This window comes from Sorex fumeus, unplaced genomic scaffold (assembly GCF_029834395.1).
Source record: "Sorex fumeus unplaced genomic scaffold, SorFum_2.1 ptg000037l, whole genome shotgun sequence".
NCBI classification, from domain to species: domain Eukaryota; kingdom Metazoa; phylum Chordata; class Mammalia; order Eulipotyphla; family Soricidae; genus Sorex; species Sorex fumeus.
The window spans coordinates 15,351,353-15,371,645 of record NW_026606094.1 but is presented as its reverse complement, the minus strand read 5'-3'; the positions used below and the strand labels follow the sequence as shown (position 1 = coordinate 15,371,645).

The 20,293-nt window shown below is 39.6% G+C and overlaps 1 protein-coding gene across 1 annotated transcript in view; it reads left to right on the top strand.

Annotated features, from left to right (window-relative positions):
* MET (MET proto-oncogene, receptor tyrosine kinase) overlaps nt 1-20,293 on the top strand; it is a 129,889-nt gene that overhangs the window by 57,355 nt on the left and 52,241 nt on the right. The window contains exon 3 of the mRNA XM_056118305.1: nt 9,112-9,303. Within this exon, the coding sequence (XP_055974280.1) occupies nt 9,112-9,303 (192 nt within the window). The remainder of the gene's footprint in view (nt 1-9,111; nt 9,304-20,293) is intronic.

The window sequence follows — 20,293 nt, the reverse complement described above, 5'->3', positions numbered from 1 at the left end:
TACTGTGAACAAATGTTTGTTAAAGGAGGTAAGACTCAATCCTAGCTAGATCACATGATTTGCATCCAAGTCATAGTAGGAATCAGTCCTGACTTGTAGACCTACTGATTCTTCTTTTCTTCTAGGCCCTTAGAGTATCACTAGAATGTGGTTTGTCTCAGAAATAGTGTCGAACCTATAAATATGTGGCACAATACAATATAAGGAACATAGGAGTTGAAACCAACCACGAGGATTCAAGGTCTAATAATTACTGACAACTCTTTGAGCCTGTTTCTCCATCTGTTGAAATAGATATTATAACAACCCAACTCACAGGATCAGATGATAATGTACTTTGATAACCATAATCCACTTTTCAGATGTTGTTTAACGTGATTGCTGTCAGCTCCTGTGAGCTGAGAAAAGTCATGAGAATAGCTCAAACCTGCTTCAGATATCAAGAAGTTGAAGTAGGCGAAGTTCTTATAGGCTTTTTCCACTTTCACTTCCTGTTTATTCACTACTCGAGCGGGCCCAGTAACGTCTCCATTGGAGACTTTGCTGTTACTGTGTCTGGATCACTACATTCTTTCAAAATGCAATTCTATGATGATATGTAGTTTGCCCTTCATATTTGTGAGTCCTTCATCCGTGGAGTCAACAAATCTCTGATCTAACCATACGCTCCTTATTTATGTATCAAACATGATACATCTGTACTGAGTCTATATAGATTTTTTTTGCACTTTTTAAAAAAAATTTTATTAGTGAGACATCATGAGGTACAGTTGTAGACTTACAAATTTTTGTGCTTGGGTTTCAATTATACAATGATCAAATAGATCTGTATAGATTTTTGAATTGTCATTATTTCCTAAACAATACAGTGAAACAACTACATACATAAAATTTACATTGTATTAGAAATTATATGTAATCAAGAGATGTGAACCAGTGAAAATAGGTGAAATTATTATAGACTTCTAAGAAAAAAAGAATATCCATTGTTTTGAAATAGTGTTTTATGTTATTGTTTAAAAATAGAATATTATGGGGGCTGGAGCAATAGCACAGTGGGTAGGGCGTTTGCCTTGCACTCAGCCAACCTAGGTTCGATTCCCAGCATCCCATATGGTCCCCCAAGGAGTAACTCCTGTGCATTGCCGGGTGTGACTCAAAAAGCAAAAATATAAATAAATAAAAAATAAAAATAGAATATTACAGAATTAAAATCCAGGCTTACCATGTATTAACAATAACTTTTTTTGCCAACTGGCAGGAAATTTCTGCATACTGACCCTGATCTGCTGACCAGTGGTTAGAAACCACTGATTTATCATATACAGAAGAATGTACGTAATTTATATGCAAATAACATAGCATTGTATATAAGAAACTTTGGCATACTCAGATTTGTCACATTTGGGATCCCTTTGTAGATACTAAGAAACAACTGTATTAATATGCTGAAAAGTTATGTACTGTGTGTGATTATTGTATAATCACTTAATCACTTAATCCCCGTTATTCATCGATTTATTCGAGCGGGTGCCAGTAATGTCTCCATTCATCCCGGTTGCGTGCATTATTGCGTGCATCAATAATAATGATCTCATTATTGTATAAAGTTTTTTAAAATTCTGATTTCTCTACTTCTAGACTTTTAAAAAAGGGTGTATAGAGCAAAATGTAGTACAATGTGTAGGGCACTAGCTTTGTATGGGGCCAATCTAGGTTCAGTTTTTGGCATCATATATGGTCCCCCAATCCCATTCAGGAGTGATCCCTGAGCACAGACAGAGCCAGGAGTAATCCCAGAGCATTGTGAAATGTGGACCTCAAACCAAACAAAACCAACATACGAAACCAATGTATGTTAAAACAACATCATGAATTCTGATTTCTCTAATATCAGGGTTAAAAAGCAGATTGGCAATGCCTTTGAAATGCTCTCTGTGTCCCACCCTAGCCCTATCTCGCCAGAAGTTGGTAAATCATGATTGTGAATTGCATGTTCATCTTTCCCTCCCCTTATCTGCAGTACACAACTATACATGCTTAAACAAATTGTACTGATAATTTTTTAATTTCTTTGCCCCTCTTGACTTAGATATCTCAGGCCATGTGATGTCTTCCCATGCCTTACACAAGCCACCTTATTCTTTTTTCACTATTTCCCCTGCCCCACCATTGAAACACAATTTTTTTTTCTGCATCCCAGTGACCTTAGAGATTTTAGAAGGAAGCAAGCTGCATGTTGACATAAGCAGAGTGGGTATCAGTGACCAGAGGAGAAGGGACACAACAGTAAAGCAAATGCAAAAAAATCCAGGATGGGAAGAGGCTTGATCTAGATATCTACTCTGAAATGTATTTGGTTTCCTAAATGATCGTTGCACCTTTGACCTTAAGGAGAAAAGACTGAAAACATATTTTGGTGTTGATGAAAAATATAGTTCTGATATCCCAAGACAGTCCGAGAGGGCCTAAGGTGAAAATTGCATTAACTGCATAAGACTAGGTGAGCAGCCAGTAGAATAAAGTAACAGCTGGAAGGGAACAAGTTGAGTAGGGCACACCCTCAGAAAAAGTGTGTTATAGATGACATGGAGACCAGAAAGCCAGTGAGGAAACTTCTAGGTGCAGGTGTTGGACAAAGGGGCCCTCTGGAGAGACAAGGGGGACAGTTGCAGGAGAGCAAATGGGTATCTATGGGGGAATGAGAGAGAAACAAGAGCTGGGGATGAATAAAAGTTCAGGTTACTTGAGGAGAAATATGGCCCTGTTCATTATAGGGGGCAGCATGCTAGGTTTAGAGCCAGGCTCATTTGAATCATCAAAAATGCCTGTGGGTCTTCTGTGCTGTTAACCAGAGAATAATAGTAACACCCAGCCTTTCTGATAGGAATACAATCCGGGGTAGGTGAATATACATTTCCTACTTTGAAGAGTTGTGGGTTTTAGATGTTCAGTATTATCTTTTGTTAAACAATTCTAACTCTTGGGCGATTTTTCTGGCTTTCGGTTTCTTATGTGTGAAATGAGGGACTAGAGTAAGATAGTCTCTAAGGCCCTTTCCTTTTTTTTTTGTAATTATGCAATTCTCGGAACATTGCCCAGAATAGTAAACAGTAGCAAAAGAACCCCATGAACTTTGGGAAGCAGCGGAAACAAAATTCTCATGCCTGTTCCAGTCTGAATTGAGCCCTATGACCACACCCTTCGCTACCTTGAACCCCTTCCTCCTGAACACTGAGTATGATCCCACTTGCCAAGCACTTCTGTGATTCCAGTTGTCCATGAAAATACCCTGCTTGGTGCCTGGCACACTGTAGGTGCAGGGTAAAAGATTGTTTTCCTCCCTCCCTTCCTTCCTTCCTTCTTCCTCCCTTTGTTACTAATGGGAGAACTTTGGTTTACTCCCCAACTGATGCTGGGATGAAACCTTTCCAGACTCTTCCATAGTACCCCAAAGCAGCTACTGTACCAAAGAACTGCTTTCTCCAAGTTACCCCCAAACATAAAATCTCCTGGCTTGTGTGGAGCACAGGTAACAACGGAGACCCCTGTCTGTGGTTATGCTGTTACCCTTCCAATTGGGCTGTGTCATCCCAAATACCCCACCCAGGAGTCCGGTGTCTAAATGTGGTGAGAGAAGCCACCCCCTTTTCCTCTGCTCAAACGGACAACAAACACATTGGCTCATTATCTTTAAGGGGCGTAGTGAATCAGACTGAGATTTAGTTCTGTTTGCGCAATGCTTAACCTTTGCCATGCTGAGAGCTATAACCAAAGATCCCTATTAGTTAAACTTCTACTATTTAAGCAGAAAGACAGCGTGTGGCTCTGTAAGCCAAGCCAGTTCCTGTCACCCTGACCCCAGCTACTGACATTATCAGCGTTCTCAGCAGGAAGAGAAAAGGAATCGTTCTTTCTCCTGCAGTGAATTCTGGAATGTCACATTTTCCTGGAAGCACATGCCCCTACCTGTCTCCTGCTGATTTCAGCTAAAGAGATTTTAAAAAGGAAAAAGCTGGGAGTCCCCAGCTTATGAAATCCGAATGCTACTTGAACCTGACATGATGTTTGTTTTGTGGCTCCCAATTGCACAATTTTTTTTTTTTTTTGAGATCAAGGAGTTCTGTGAATCCTGTTCCAATATTGTGCAATATGTCTATAGTTAGGAATTTGTTTAGGGGGGAAATAGAGACATAGCTCAATCCTGTCAGTTCATGAGAAAGTATGAAAGAGAGACCTAACTACAATATAAAGAGTTCCATAGCTCTCATACAGAGGCCTGCATTTATGCCTTACTTGCGAGGAAACAGCTAAAGTTCTGGCCATGGGATTGGAGCAATAGCACAGCTGTTAAGGTGTTTGCCTTGCACTAGGCTGACCTGGGTTCGATTCCCAGCATCCGATATGGTCCCCTGAGCACTGCCAAGAGTAATTTCTGAGTGCATGAGCCAGGAGTAACCCTTGTCCATTGCCAGGTATGACCCAAAAAGCAAAAATAAAAATTAAAAATAAAGTTCTGGCCATGTTATTCTCAGCTCCTGTCTTGAATAAAGATCAAATTCTTGCAGGTTTCCAGTCACTTTAAGAGCCATCTCCTTCCTATCAGGCTGGAGCAATAGCACAGTGGGTAGGGCCTTTGCCTTGCATGAGGCCAACCTGGGTTCAATTCCTCCATCCCTCTTGGAGAGTCTGGCAAGCTACCAAGAGTATTCCACCTGCACCGCAGAGCCTGGCAAGCTCCCTATGGCATATTCGATATGCCAAAAACAGTAACAATTCTCACAATGGAGATGTTACTGGTGCCCTCTCGAGCAAATCAATGAACAATGGGAGGAGAGTGCTACAGTGCTACAGTGCTCCTTCCTATTCTGCTCCCCCATTTCAGCCAGGCCCACCTGAAAACAAGCTGGCTGGGCAGATGTGCTGTCTCTGATTAGTATGCAGATGCATTAATTTTTCAGCAAGCTGTTATTAGATACCTATTGTGTGCTGAGCACATTACAGGGCAGTGAAAACAAATGATGAATGAGAACATACCTGAGTTTTGTGAATAGAAGGCTTCAACTAGCTTACTAGCTTAGTTTTATCTGCAGTAAAAGGCTCCACTCCATGTGCTGCAGATTACTTTATAAGCCAGTGAATCCATGGTATTGTCACCACTACCAAACTCCAGGTCAAATTTGAGCCTTGAAAGTTCCAAGGGTGGGACTGGAGTGATAGCACAGCGGGTGGGGTGTTTGCCTTGCACGTGGCTGATTCCAGGTTCGATTCCCAGCATCCCATACGGTTCCTGAGCACCTCCGGGAGTAATTCCTAAGTGCATGAGCCAGGAGTAACCCCTGTACATTGCTGGGTATGACCCAAAAAGAAAAAAAAAAGTTCCAAGGGTGCCACGTAGATGTAGAAAGAGTAAGAACAACAAGCCAAGGAACAAAATAACACAAGAAGCTGATCCTAATGAGTAGCTGCCTCTGGAATAGAGTTCTCTTGCTGGCCTTTGATTTAAAACTGAACTTTACTCCTTTAAGCAGCTTCTCTTACTTCAGGCCATCTCTACCAAATGGGTGATTGATCACCGAAAGAAAGTTAATTACCAATTAATTGGTTACCATTGAATTGCTGATTCATCTCAGTCTCCTGACACTCCTCAAGGCAATCTATAGTACTTTAGTGAAAAAAGCTTCTGGTCTGTGGAATAGCACTCATTAATGTATCCAGATAAATGTCTAAGCTGAAGCACATGAAATTTGAATGCCACTTAAATCTGACATGGTTTTCTTTATTAGTTACAAAAGTCAGTGGCTTTAGCATCTCTGGGACTCTATTTGCCAATTCAAAGCCTTTTATAATGAAGAAATAGATATTGCTGTGTCAGAGCAGGGCATTTTAGTTGATTTTTAGCCAGAAAATTTGATATAACTCAATAGATATAAGAACTTTCATTCCATATGACAGAAGTTTTACCTTAAGAAATAAGGTGCTTTTTTGGAGGATCCTCCCAGGATGGGAGATGCATGTTGAAAGTAGACTATGGACCGAACATGATTGCCACTCAATGCCTTTTTTGCAGACCACAACACCCAAAGGAGAGAGAGAACAAAAGGGAATGCCCTGCCACAAAGGCAGGGTGGGATGGAGGAGATGGGGGTGGGAGGGATACTGGGATCCATGGTGGTGGAAAATGGGCACTAGTGGAGGGATGAGTATTTGATCATTGTATAATCGAAACCCAAGCACAAAAATTTGTAAGTCTACAACTGTACCTCATGGTGTTTCACTAATAAAAAAAAAAGAAAGAAGGTGCTTTTACATAAGGATAACTGAAAGACATCTTATTTTATTTCTAAACACTACATTAATTTGAAATATGCACTCAAAAGCTTCTGGTTGCCAGAGGTATAACAGGATGATAGTGGAGAGCATCTCGAGTGGGAATGTGCCTCAGCAGTAAAACAAACGCTTGTATGTGTGATAAAATGAGGCTTGTTCCTCAGCACCGATACATAAATTTATATATAAGTGCCAGAACCATAGTACTTTGGTTTGGACCTTAGACCCACATGTGGTTCCTGAGGATCATGAGGTATGGCCCACTGTCCCCAAAAAGACATAAAAGATAAATAAAAAATTTTAATCTTCAAAACATGTTGATGAACTCATAACTACATACAAAGATATGACAAAGTGCTTCATCTTTTCCCCAGAATCAGATCTTTTTCTAAATGTGGGTGCCTGCTCCCTATATTTACCTCAAAATTTAATACTCGCAAGTGAATTTTGAAAATAGTCAGGGCCAGATATTAGGTTTCTCCCTTATAAATTTTTCTCCTTTTTTGGAGAAATAAAAATGTTTTGTGATGAAGAGATAGTATAGAGAGTAAGGCACCTACCTTGCATATAGCCAACCTGGGTTCAATCCCTGGCATCCCTTAGGATCTACCAAGCCTACCAAGAGGGATCCCTGAGCGCAGAACAAGGAGTAAGCTCTGAACACCACTGGGTGTGGCCCAAAAATGAACCAAAAATAGTTTTAGTAATACTGGCTTTTATCTCCATAGTCATTCTCTATCTATCCATAATTGAGTCACTTACTTGTTCATTCATTAAATAGCTGAATTTGGAGAACTGAAAGGACACCAGCTGCCCAGAATACAGAGAACAAAGGATTGCCCAAGAAGCCAAATATGGAAAAGTTGGGTAGGAGCCATATGTTGCAGAGCCCAACAGGTTACATTAAAAAATTGTGATTTTTATCCCAAGAACAATGGGAAACTACTAGGAGCTTAAACAGTGTCATGCTGAGATTAATGTTTTAAAAAGAAAATCTGGATGCAGTCTGGAAATTAGTAGAATAAGGCTGGTTGCTTCAGATCTAGTTAGGAAACCAATTTAATCGTTCAGAAAAAGGATTGTGTAGCCTGTATAAAGATTGATTGGGTTCAGATAGAGGGAAAAAAAATGGATGAATACAGACATCTTTTTGCTAAGAAAGTAAAATTGATGGGTCTAAGTGACAGATTGTCCATGGGAAGGAATGAGACATGATGCTCAGATTTCTGATTTGTGGATTTAGAAAGAAGGTACTTTTGTTGTTTTGAGCCTAAGGTATTTGAGACAACGGAAGGCAGATTTCTTAGGCAGCTTGATGTAAACACAGTTTAAACTAAAATGTGATAGACATCACAGGAGGGTTGAGAAACTGGGTGGGGTTGGGGAGGAGACAGTGAGTGGAGAAGCAGGCTAGGAGGGGACCTTGAACAATGCTAACACTTGATAGCCAGGCATGGATTGTCCTTCAAAAGAAAAAGTATACAGGAAGCAAAAGCAAATGCAGAAGATAAAAGTGTCGCTGAGGAGGAATGGATTCAGAGTGTGCTTAATTTTTATCTATTACTGAACAATGTATTTGAAAATCATTTCGGGGCCTGGAGAGATAGTACAGAAGATAGGGCATTAGCCTTACACACAGCCAACCCGGGTTCTATCCCCAGCATCCCATGTGGTCCCCCTGAACAACACCAGGAGATATTCCTGAGTGCAGAGTCAAGACTAATCCCTGAGCATCAACAAGTGTGATCCAGAAACAATCAAACAAACAAACAAACAAAAATTCATTTCAGCAGCCAGAGAGATAGTACAAAGTAAGGTTCTTGCTTTGCATGTGGCTGATCCCAAATCAATCCCTGGCACCGCATTTGGTACACCAAGCCCAGGAGGAATGATCCCTCAGTAAGCAGCCAGAAATAAACCCTTAGCACAGCAAGGTATGTTTCAAAAACAAATCATTATTTTAGAGACTGGGGATACTATAGAATATCTTCACCACATGTTGTGAGGCCCTAGGTTCAATCCCAGGAACTATTAATAACAAATTTATTTGAAGTAGAACCTATAAGATACCAGTAGCCTTTTAGTAACCTGTTTGCTTGAAGCATTTGATGAGCAAATCTTAATTTTTTAAGTCTTCTACCATGTGTCAACAAATATGTAAATGATGATCCCTTCATTATAATTTAATATTTATAATTCTATATGGTTTGCCTAATTCTGTCTGTTTTACAGATGAGAAAAATGAAGTAGTTAACATGAATTTCACAGAGAGATGATAGGTAACCAACAGGGACTTGTTAAGGCACTTGGGATTTGATGGGGCTTGGAGTATAACACTCTGTTGCCTCCCCATGAATTAATCTGTCAATCTGGGCTCTACACCATCTCTCTGAACACAAATGCACAGAAACACATTTTAATATATAATGGCCTACTGTGAGTCCAACATTTATATTCTTCCAGTTGAAATTTTTCTCATTGGACTTGTCACCAGAAGTGTTTGTTACCTTTATGTCAGACTGAACCGTTTAGTTTTATTTTGTTTTCCTTTAATAGCATTAACCAATTAGTCTTTACGCATATATTGAACTACTGTCAAAGTGTGATCATAGGGTTTTCCCACAATGTCGGGTGTCACTATAAATATTCCTGCCTATCTGGAATTATTGGCATGTTATCTTTGCCACTCCCCTCCAGGTGCTGAAAGGATATACTGCAAAGTTTCTTACAGCTTGTTCATATCTGGACTCATATTAATTCTATGACCCTATTTTATTCCAGACACTTTTGAGAAATTCATCAGGCTGTGAAGTGCGCAGTGATGAATATCGGACAGAGTTTACCACAGCTTTACAGCGAGTTGACTTATTCATGGGCCAGTTCAACCAAGTCCTCCTAACCTCTATATCCACCTTCATTAAAGGAGATCTCACCATCGCGAATCTTGGCACTTCAGAGGGTCGCTTCATGCAGGTAAATGCTTTCTGAGAGTGGCTGTATTTTTGTTCTGTCTCACATTATGCAGTTAATCTGATTTTGTTTTTTGTATTAGCTGTTTGCAAATATTATAAAGTGAAAATGACAGTAGAACCTTGAGACACAAACTGAAAGCAAAATAATAAAGCTTGATGCACTTTTGATGCAGTGCGTGACCTATTTTTGAAGCTTTCGGTTTAAATGTGGTTGCTTTAATTTTTGTGCCCAGAATGGTTTGGGGTTGTGTTTTTTTTTTCTATTCATGATTTCTATCACATGATTGGAAAATAAAATGAAACAATAAAAAGCACTTCCAGGCAACATTTTCCTATTTCAAGGGAAGCTACAGATCAAAGGAGAGCTATTGTGTGAACCATGCATCTCCATGAGTAGAAACATTCACATCATTGAGAAATATTGGCAGGAGTTGGGAAGGGACATTATCATCAAAATACTATTGGAAGTCCAGCTCTCCTCATTCTTGAAATGACAAGCTCAGCCACAAAGAAGTACAAATTCTGGAAAAAGGATTCAGATTTTATTACAAAACACTTTTAATAGATAGCAACATTATTTCCATACAATAAAAGTTCATCCTTCAAAGCTGACTTAAAGGTGCTATGTTTTCTAGACACAAGAAAAGTTATAGCATCTGTCAAAAATTAAAACACTGTTTTGTTATTTTAATAGTTACTGAGTAGGGCTTCTAACACAAATTCATTAGCAGATTCTTCATCAGTGCAGAATGATGAAGGTATCTTTGGAAATGTTGAATTCCTACAAACATAAGAAATTTCTCTTAAAGAGATGACTGATTGATAATCTCTGATGTAATTAATAGTCAAACAATGATGGCTAGCAAACCAATTGAGGTGTAATGTTCTTCCTGTGATTTGTCTATCCGTACATCCTCTCTTTGTAATCATTACCAAAACGATAATATTTCTTGAATTACAACTGTCTTTGTAATTTAGGAAATTACCATTGGGCTGGAGCAATAGCACAGCTGGTAGGGCATTTGCCTTGCATGCGGCAACCCGGGTTCAGTTCCTTCGCCCCTCTCGGAGAGCCTGGCAAGCTACCGAGAGTATCCCGCCTGCACAGCAGAGCCTGACTAGCTCCCCTTGGTGTATTCAATATGCCAAAAGCAATAACAATAAGTTTCACAATGGAGACATTACTGGTGCCCACTCAAGCAAATCGATCAACAACAGGAGGACAGTGCTACAGTGCTGTTGGTAATTTTACCACTGGACAGTAGTCACTGCATATTTAAAAAACTGTATATCATGTTTTTTCTAGTACCAGTGGGCATGGTGTATTTTTTTCAAAGTCATTTTAAACATAGCCCTAAATAAATCATGTAGATATTGTTACCTCCATGTTCCCATGCTGAGTCTTCCCTCCTCCCGTTTCTGCACAATTATCTACACTATCTGCCACCTCCTCCCACAGGCCCAGCCCAGTGTTCTTATTTATTCTCCTAAAGCCTTTAATTCTTTCCTTAACCCTTCGAAATTTGAGGAACCCAATGCCTAGTTCTATCCCACATAGACCTATACTCTATAAAGCTCATCTCTATCGTTCATTAAAATATGTAGCATTCCATTGTGTTTATTAGCTGTGTAGTTAATATACATCGAAGCTATTCTAGAGAATTGCAGAATTTGTGAAAGATGAGCAAAGCTAGCATCAATTAAACTCCAAGTGTGTTGGTTTGTTTCCCTTGTCTGTTAACTCTGCTTTCCTTTTTTCCTAAACTACTCTCTAAACAGCCAGTTTTATATTAATAAACTTTCTACAGTTACTTTTGACCTGACACCCTTTTTTTTTTAGATTAAAAAGTTCCTGCCTACTTTCAGATTCTAACGTCTAATAAAATACGTATTCTAGGTAATAGTCTAAGAGACATGAACCGTGCCAGAGGGCAGAGACTACCATTCATACAATAAGACACGCAGAAGGGCTGTGGCAAAGCATTTATCCTTGTCTCCCAGCATTGCGATAAAAGCTATTTTACAGTCATTTGAAAGGGCACGTGCACACCCAATATTCATTGCAACACTTCGTGCAATAGCGCATATATGGAATCAATCTAGATGTCTAATAGATAATAAAGGTGTGGTTTATTTTAAACACAGTGGAATACTATGTAGCTGCAAGAAAGGATGAAATCATGAAATTTGCTGCCATGCATGGATGGAACTGGAGGATATAATGCTAAGTGAAGTCAAAATAGGGAAGACAAATACCTCATGATCTAACTTATCTGTGATATATAGAGTAACAGGACAAGGGCATTCGAGGGATCAAGGGGTTGGGGGTAGGGACAGGTACTGATGTTACCTGGTTATAGAAGTGAGAAGGAGAGAAATAGAAAGGGGGATTAAGAAGAGGCAGTCCACTGTCACTGTCCTCCCATTGTTCATTGATTTGCTCTAGCAGGCCCAGTAACATCTCCATTGTGAGACTTGTTGTTACTGTGTTTGGCATAATGAATGCATCACAGATTGCTTGCCACGCTTTGCCATGCAGGCAAAATACTCTCGGTAGCTTGCCGGGCTCTCCAAGAGGGGTGGAGGAATTGAATCTGGCTCAACCGGGCTGGCTGTGCGCAAGGCAAACGCCCTACCGCTGTGCTATCGCTCCAGCCCAAGAAGAGGCTAATGGGAGGTAAAAGTCAGAGGCCAGAGCCTCCAGTATATGAGTGGTTATAAAGGTGTGGTATAGGTATGCATCTAAACCACAGAGCCAGCAGCATGGGAAGCAAAGCAGGAGACCAAACTGCAACAACCAAACTTTACAATGTGCCCATCAAGGAGGCAGGCTGGTGGGTGGTATCTGGGAACTTTCAGTGGCGGGAAGTTCATCCTGACGTTGGGATTGGTGCTGGAACATTGTGTGATTAAACACTATTATGAACCACAAAGTGCCTTAAATCACTGTCACTGTCCTCCCGTTGTTCATCGATTTGCTTGAGCGGGCCCAGTAACGTCTCCATCATGAGACTTTGTTGTTACTGTGTTTGGCATATCGAATACATCCCGGGGAGCTTGCCAGGCTTTGCCGAACGGGCGAGATACTCTCGGTAGCTTGCCAGACTCTTCGAGAGGGGCGGAGGAATCGAACTTGGGTCGGCCATGTTGGCCGCTTGCAAGGCAAACACCCTACCCGCTGTGCTATCTCTCCAGCCCAATAAAATAAATAAAAATTAAAAATAAAAGGAGCTGTTTTAGACACATTGCCTCTGCATCAAAAAAAAACATTTTTAAAATGAAAATAAATAGTCACTTTAGGGAAAGTACTGGTCTCACTAATTATTTTAAGTAATGTCTCATAAAATTTGTACTGAGAGCTTAAGGACTTTAATAGGCAAATAAATGAAGCAGTGCCTGGAGCCTGCCTTTAAGGAACTAAAATTTTAGGAAGGGAAATAGAAACACATACCTGCAGATGATCTGTTTCTCTGACACTTACCTGAGAGAATTCCATTCTGCTAAATTTTCTGTAAACAATCCGAAAGTATTTGAAGCATCAAAGAATCAGCCTCATTGAAATCGGTTTGTTTACAGCAAACAGAGGCAGGGTCTGAGCAAAGAGCACAGCTAAACTGTGGGGACCTTCTAATTAGTCTTTCTGAGTAGTCCCTCCCTACCAAGCTCTGAAATGTTTTGGTTGTGCTCACATGCCAAATCTGTGGCCAGGCGTTAAGTTTCTACAGCTCATACTTTAATAAATACTCTGGAGCTTCTGCAGCAAAATAGAATGGGCATCATTTCCCCTCCCCAAAGACAGCTGCCCTGCACGAAAAAGAACAGAAAAATGATTTTACTTCCTTCCTAAACCCAAAGCCTAAAAGCAAAGTGCTTTGCAATTTTTTCTTTTCTTTTCTCCCAAGACTTTGCAGCTGTTTCTGCCTTTCCTATTGTGCTTATGCTCAGCTCTAGCTGGGAACACAAGCTTGAGCCCCAGCTGTTGGGTGCAAAGTGAATCAGGTATTTCACAGCGGTTATTTGATTAGGAAGAATTATATTGTTTAACTAACAGTTTTATACATAGGACAGAAAAGATTGTTAAACATGTTTCTAAGGCTGTTTTGTTTTTATTTTTTTTTAATGTGTATTTCTCTACTATTTCCTTTTTGTTGTTGCTATCACTACAATGACCTGCAATGACATGCATCTGCCCGCTACTAGCACACACGTGCTTGTTAGAGGTCAGACTCTGGAGTTGGGGCATTTGTGTACATTTTGGTCGCAGTATTCTCTGGCAGGGGTAACACACTTGGTTGCAGGACACTAGGGATTACACTCTTTGTTGTGGCACCCAGCAAAGTCCCTAAGAGCAGTGAGGCCAGGATCAAATAAGGCACTCATGAGGTGTTGCCAGATTCAAAATGGTAGCCTCACATTTTCAGGGCACACACTTTTGCCACTGAACTATCCTCAGGCCCATTTCTAACATTTTAATATATGTAACTTATCTACCCCCAGTAGAACTCTGTCTGTATATAATCATATGTACGTATATTTGAAACTATCTGCAGAGGCACATCAATATAGATTTTTCTTAAAAAAAAAAAGAAAGAAAGAAAGAAAGAAAGAAAGAAAGAAAGAAAGAAAGAAAAAGAACAGTTTTATTTGTGTGATGACTCTGTTGCATGCTTCGAAAGCAGTGTTTAAGATAGAAGGAGTAAACAGTGAGGATGTGCCATACAAACTTGGGAGGGGAAGGCGGAGCAGAAGAGAACAAGACTTGGAAACCTCAGTGCAGTGCGGGCCGATGAGAGAGAGGAAGGAGCGATACTCATGAAGATCACAGGACTAATCACAGGGATTGCACACGTCTCCTCTTCTGAGCTCCTCGTCTAATCTACATCCAAAAACAATGCTTGCCTGATTTTTTTTAACAGCACTTGTATAAGGCCTTTAATCTCTAGATGCAAGGCATTACTATTAAAATATTTGTACATGACTGTCAAGTCAGGGAGAGTGAGTTGATCAGGGGTGGGGTGGGAGTGGGAAGCACTTTCAAGACTTGTTTTAAGTCCAGTTCCATGTTCACCGGGCAGTTTCATTATCTGCATGTAGTGGCCACAGCCTGGGCACATCACAGCTGTCATTAGTCCCTTTGGCATGAGCCTTGTTCTCCCTTCTCCCGCTCTCTCTCCCACATTACTTGATACTGTGACCACTCGTTACCCTTGTTCTCTTGTGCTTTTAACTTGACTAGTTGGGTCTTAAAACAGAAATGTAAAGAGTTGGGGATCGCCTAAGAATTTCTTTTCTCATGATCATTACTTATGACGATCACTCAACAATTATGTCAGCATTCAGTGAACTTAAGAATAATTCCTCACTTCCAGTAAGAAGAATCAGTTCATCTACCAACCTTCAGTCCTCAGTTTCTTTTAGCAACATCGTGGCATATATTAGATAAGAGCAGGGCAGAGAGATAATACAATGGATAGGGCATTGCCTTCCTCCCGGCTCAGTTCAGTCCCCAGCATGGCATATGGCTGTTACATTCACAGATGCTAAATTTAAATCATAAAAATGGAAATAATTGGAAAATACTACACGTTGGGTGATTAGTTGATTGGTGGCAGGAAGCAACTGGTATTTCTTGTTTGGATGCTTATTTGAAAGTGACATATTTAAGCATGAAATAGAGAGATATATGACTTTTTTTTGCTGTTATCATGTTAAATTTCTAAACGGTAAGGTGTCTAATCCCTTAGCCATATTTGGAATATTGATTTAAAAGTATGGATTATTTAAAATGTTTACAAATTTACTAGCTTATTTAGTTTTCAGATGCTTGGTATGATTTTTTTCAAGGTTTCCATCTTTATTGATACATTTCAACTTATTTTGAGTTTTTTAGAAAATTAAAACATACACATCAGTATTGTAATAATAATGAAATTTGTTTCACTTATATATATACCTGGTCCTCGTAGTATCAACTTAGTGTAGAATCACTCATACCGATTTACCAAAAATAATGAAGGAAAGAACAGAGTAAGCCTTCCTTTAATTCAACTTTTGCCACCTGGTACTTTGTCTTAACACTTTTAATTTTGAGCCATCATTACCAATCAGCAATTTCTATTTCTTCTCATGTTTCCTTTTTTTCCCCCAGAAAACTAGATACTTGCCTTGATTGAAACAAATAATTCTACTCTTCAGACCTGATTTCTTTCTAAACAAACACCAATTTAGCTCACATTCAAAGAAGATAGGAAACCTAGAGCAGGTGTCTTGGTTAAAGCTGCTAGAACACATTATCATAGTCTGGGAGGCTTCAAGAGCAAATGTATATTTCTTAATATTCAGAGCCCAAGAGTCAAATAGCAAGGTGCCAGCAGTTTTAGGACCTGGTGGCATTCTCCTTCCCAACTCATGCACTCCTAATTCTGGCTATGTCCTTTTCTGACTGAAAGAAAGCAAAGAGGGTTCACAGGATCCTTTTTATCAGGAAACTAATCTCATTCATGAAAGTCCCATCCTCCTGATTAAAGAGTTAAATAAACTCTTTAATGCCTCACTTGCTAAAATTACTATATAGGGGTTAAGATTTTAAATTGTCTATTTGGGAGGAATAGAGTCATTCAATCAATTGCAGCAGAGAGGGAAGGGTATCCACAGACCTACCTTGAAAACACGTATTAAAAACTTTAACATTATCTAAATATCTTTAAAACATTACAAAAACCTTATTCCTTCATAAAGACTTAAATGAGGTATTTATTTGGGTCTATTTATATAGTTAAGCAATACTTTTGGAACCTGTTGTATACCTCTAGGAACTACATAGAAAAAAAAGAGTATTCACATCTAGGATAGCCCAGTCTGCTTATTTTTATTTATTTTATATTTACTTTTGTTTTGGAGCCACACCTGGTGGTGCTTGGGGCTTACTCCTGACACAGTTGCTCAAGGATCACTCCTGAAAGGTGCTTGGGGACCATATGCGATGCTAGGGATTGAAATATGATCAGATGCATGCAAGGCAAGCAGCCTGCCCTACCTCTGTACTATCACTCCAGCCCAACCTAGTCTGTTTATTAATGATCTCACCACCTTCACTCACCATCTTTCTTTCAACTCACATTTTAACACAGAGTTTTAAAATTAAATAATTTATAGCATCTTTCATTAAAAATGTTTTCCTTATTCTCAGCAGAAACCTTCTATTTTCTTTTAAATTTTAAATGTAAAGCCCATCTGGATGATATTAAAAGTTCCCATTCAGTTCTGCTTGCCTCAAAATGGAAATGTATATCTCTGTTCTTGTGAAGGAAAAATTCACTTTGCTCATCAAGACATTTGATTTTCTCAATGCCTTTTGGTTACATTTTAATCTACAATTCTGTACAACTGAAACACAACAAAATTTAATATATTATTTGAACTCAATGCCCATAGAAAAAGTACTATATTACATGTTCTCAAAAAGTTTGTTCACTGCTTCAGACACATTGACGGCCTTTGGGAGTGTCACACAGGGTACTCTTACTTATAGAATCAAATCCACAGCAGTAACCTTCAAGTGCACCACAAATAAGAATTCAGTGGTTCTTTATGACTCTCCAAATTAGTAAAAGGCATATATCTTCTTAGCCATAGCCTGTCTAAGCCAGTTTATCAGTTTAACCATGAATAATGGGTCCAGTTAGCCTTTTAAACACCCTGTAGCTTCCAGGGACCCCTCTCTCTGTGCTGTTTTATTCCACCCATGATACTCCTTTACAACCTCTACTGTAGTAGCATAGCATTCTCCCACGTGATAAAGTTCCAATCCCCATCTCTTCTGCTAGATGCAACACTTGGAGATTGTGCTGCATATCTCACTCTGACTTTCCTAGGAAGACTCTGTTTTGGTTTCTTCTAGCCCTCCACCATCTCCAGTTTCTGTCGGATCCTGTTTTATAAAAGCAGGACTATGAGGGGATGCTCTTCAGAACACTGAGTGGGAGCCTGAACAGGTGATGTCCAAGCAGTCAGTCTCCGGCAAGAGAAATGGTAGAGGACTGACTGCTTCCAGAAGTTAATTTTCCTTAAGAAAATATTTGGAAAAGAAATATAAACCCAAACCACCAAAAAGTAGCACTACGCACCCACTAAAATGTCTATAATGAATAAAATGGAAAATAACAACTGTTGGTGAGTATGTAAAGAAATGAGGACCATCACATATTGATTGTAGGAATATAGAATTGTGCAGTCCCTCTGAGAAATATTTTGAGTATTCTTCACATGGTTAGAGAGTTATCAATTGTGCTTCAACGAATATATCCAGGAGAAATGAAAATGCATGTTCACATTCGCTTGATCACTTGACATCCCGTTACTCATCGATTTGCTGGGCGGGCGCCAGTAACTTCTCCATTCATCCCTGTCGCGTGCTAGTGTAGCCCAATGGCATCTGCTCATTCTAGGAACACAAAGAGCCTCAAACCAATCGTTCAGGGTCTTGACGAAGAAGTCTGACCATCTCGTGGGTGGCTGGCCACGCGGTCTTTTGACGTCCCGCAGAATCCAGTCGGTAATGGCTCTAGTCCAGCGGTCATCTCCAAATCTCATTATATGTCCGGCCCTTCTGATTTTCGACGCCTTGGCAAACAAGACAGCGTCCCTGATTCTTGGAGGTCAGAACTCCGGATTCTTTCTCTCATCTAAGTGAAACGTGATATTCCAAGCATAGCTCTTTCAATTCCTCTTTGGGAGACCCGAATAGCATTCTCATCCTGTTTTTGCAGGGCCCAGGTCTCTGAGGCATATGTTAATGCAGGAAGAACAGTGGAATCGAAGAGATGTGCCTCTTAGCTATTTCTTCGACGTTCTTGAAGGTGTTCCAAGCCGCTCTATTCCTCCTGTGCAACTCAGGTGCCAGGTCATTTGTCATGTTGACTTCTCGACCTAGGTACACATAACTGTTGCATTTGGAGATGGTCATTCCGTTGAGAGCGAATAGAACGTCAGGAACGAGACTGTTTCTCATAAACATTGTCTTTATGAGATTCACATAGAAAGTTGTATGTAAATGTTCTCAGCATTGTTCCCAATAGCCAAAATATGGGAAAAACCCAAATATCCATCAGCAGATGAACGTATGGATAATAAAATATGGCATATCCATACAGTGGAATATTGTTCAGTAAGAAATAGGATCCCAGGAGGGGAGATGCATGTTGAAAGTAGACTATGGACTGAACATGTTTGCCACTCAATACCTCTTTTGCAGACCACAACACCCAAAAGGAGAGAGAGAACACAGGGGATTGCCCTGCCACAGAGTCAGGGTGGGATGGGGGGATGGGGGTGGGAGGGATATTATCCATGGTGGTGGAAAATGAGCACTGGTGGAGGGATGGGTATTTGATCATTGTATAATCGAAACCCAAGCACAAAAAATTGCAAATCTACAACTGTATCTCATGGTGTTTCACTAATAAAAATTAAAAATAAAAAAAAAAGAAAAAGAAAAAGAAATAGGAGTAAAGTGCTGTACATGCACCAGCATGGACAAACCTTGAAAATTTATGGCAAGTAAAAGAATTTAATTCACAAAAGGTCACATAAAGTTTCACTTACATAAAATGTACAGAGTAAGGAAATGTGTAGAGTAGAAGTAGATTAGCTTCTACTAGTAGCTGCCCTTGGCCGGAGGAAAGGAAAGAATGAAGACGTGAGGTCATGAAAATGTTCTGGAGTTGGTTGTGATGAAGGTTGCACAAATCTGTGAATATACCACCAAATTGGCTTTTTAAAAATGCCAGGGTAAGCAGAAAGTCACATACAAAATAAGTAAAATTGTATTCATCATTCTTTTAAAAAAAATAAAATTATGGAGTCAGGAAGAGCTTAAACAGTGGGAGCACATGCTTTGCATGTGAAAGGTCCAGATCTGATCCCCATCACTCGTAGTCTTCCAGGTACCGATAGGAGCGGCTCTGAGCACTGTGACAGGAGTATCCCCTGGGCATGCTATATGGCAAAACAAAAGAAATTGATTTCTAAAATGGTTTAACCATAAAACTAGATGTGGGGTGAGGGATTGCTTTGTTCAAGTTTATACATTTGGGGACCTAGCCACAAATAAGCCACATTATCTATTTGTATTATATATATATATATATATATATATATATATTTCTTCCCCATATCCTCTGCCAGATAATTTGAGATCATAACCACAGTAATCAGGTCCATTCAGATTCTTCCCAGCTCCCCCATCTGAAACCATTAATTCTATGTTTTCCAGAACATTAGAAAAAAGAATTTTGAGAACCCAGTGCTAAAGATTGTCTGCAATAGTAAAAATTGTCAGTCTTCTGTTTCATAGAAATTGTTCCAAGATTTCAAGGAGATATTAGAATAATTAAATGTAGATATGAGGTCCATTTCTGTCTTTAGAAATAGCTCCATGAGAACCAAAATGAATTCCTAATTGCTTGCAAACATTGCTTTGGGGATATTTGGGGAGTTAAAAGTGGTTACTCAATCAAAAGGAAAAAAAAGTGGTTACTCAATCATTTAGAATTTAGGCAGTGGGAGAAAATGAAGAATTTATGATAGAAAAGCATTCTTGGCATTTAATAGCAATAGGTATCCCTCCAGAGAAAGAGCTAGTAATCAACTGAAAAAGTATTTGCATCTGTGAGATGACCTCTGCTCAGAATTCCAAATGCACATCTCACTTTTCCACACAGTCTTCCTGTCTTCTCTGGGTTTGCCTGTGTTCAATACAAAGCCACACTCAGTGTAGCTCACAATCATGAGGAAAACTTGCTCAATGTGCTGGTAACATTTACTCTGGGCCATCAAAGTCTTAAGATTTAGAATCTTTTTCCTTAGGCACATTTAACTTGTGAAGCCAAAATTACTAAATGAAGGTATATTTGGCAAGATGAATGCATTGTGAAATTTGTTTGAATTGTTTGAATCACAAGTGGTTTTTGATAGCCCAGAGCTGAACCTTT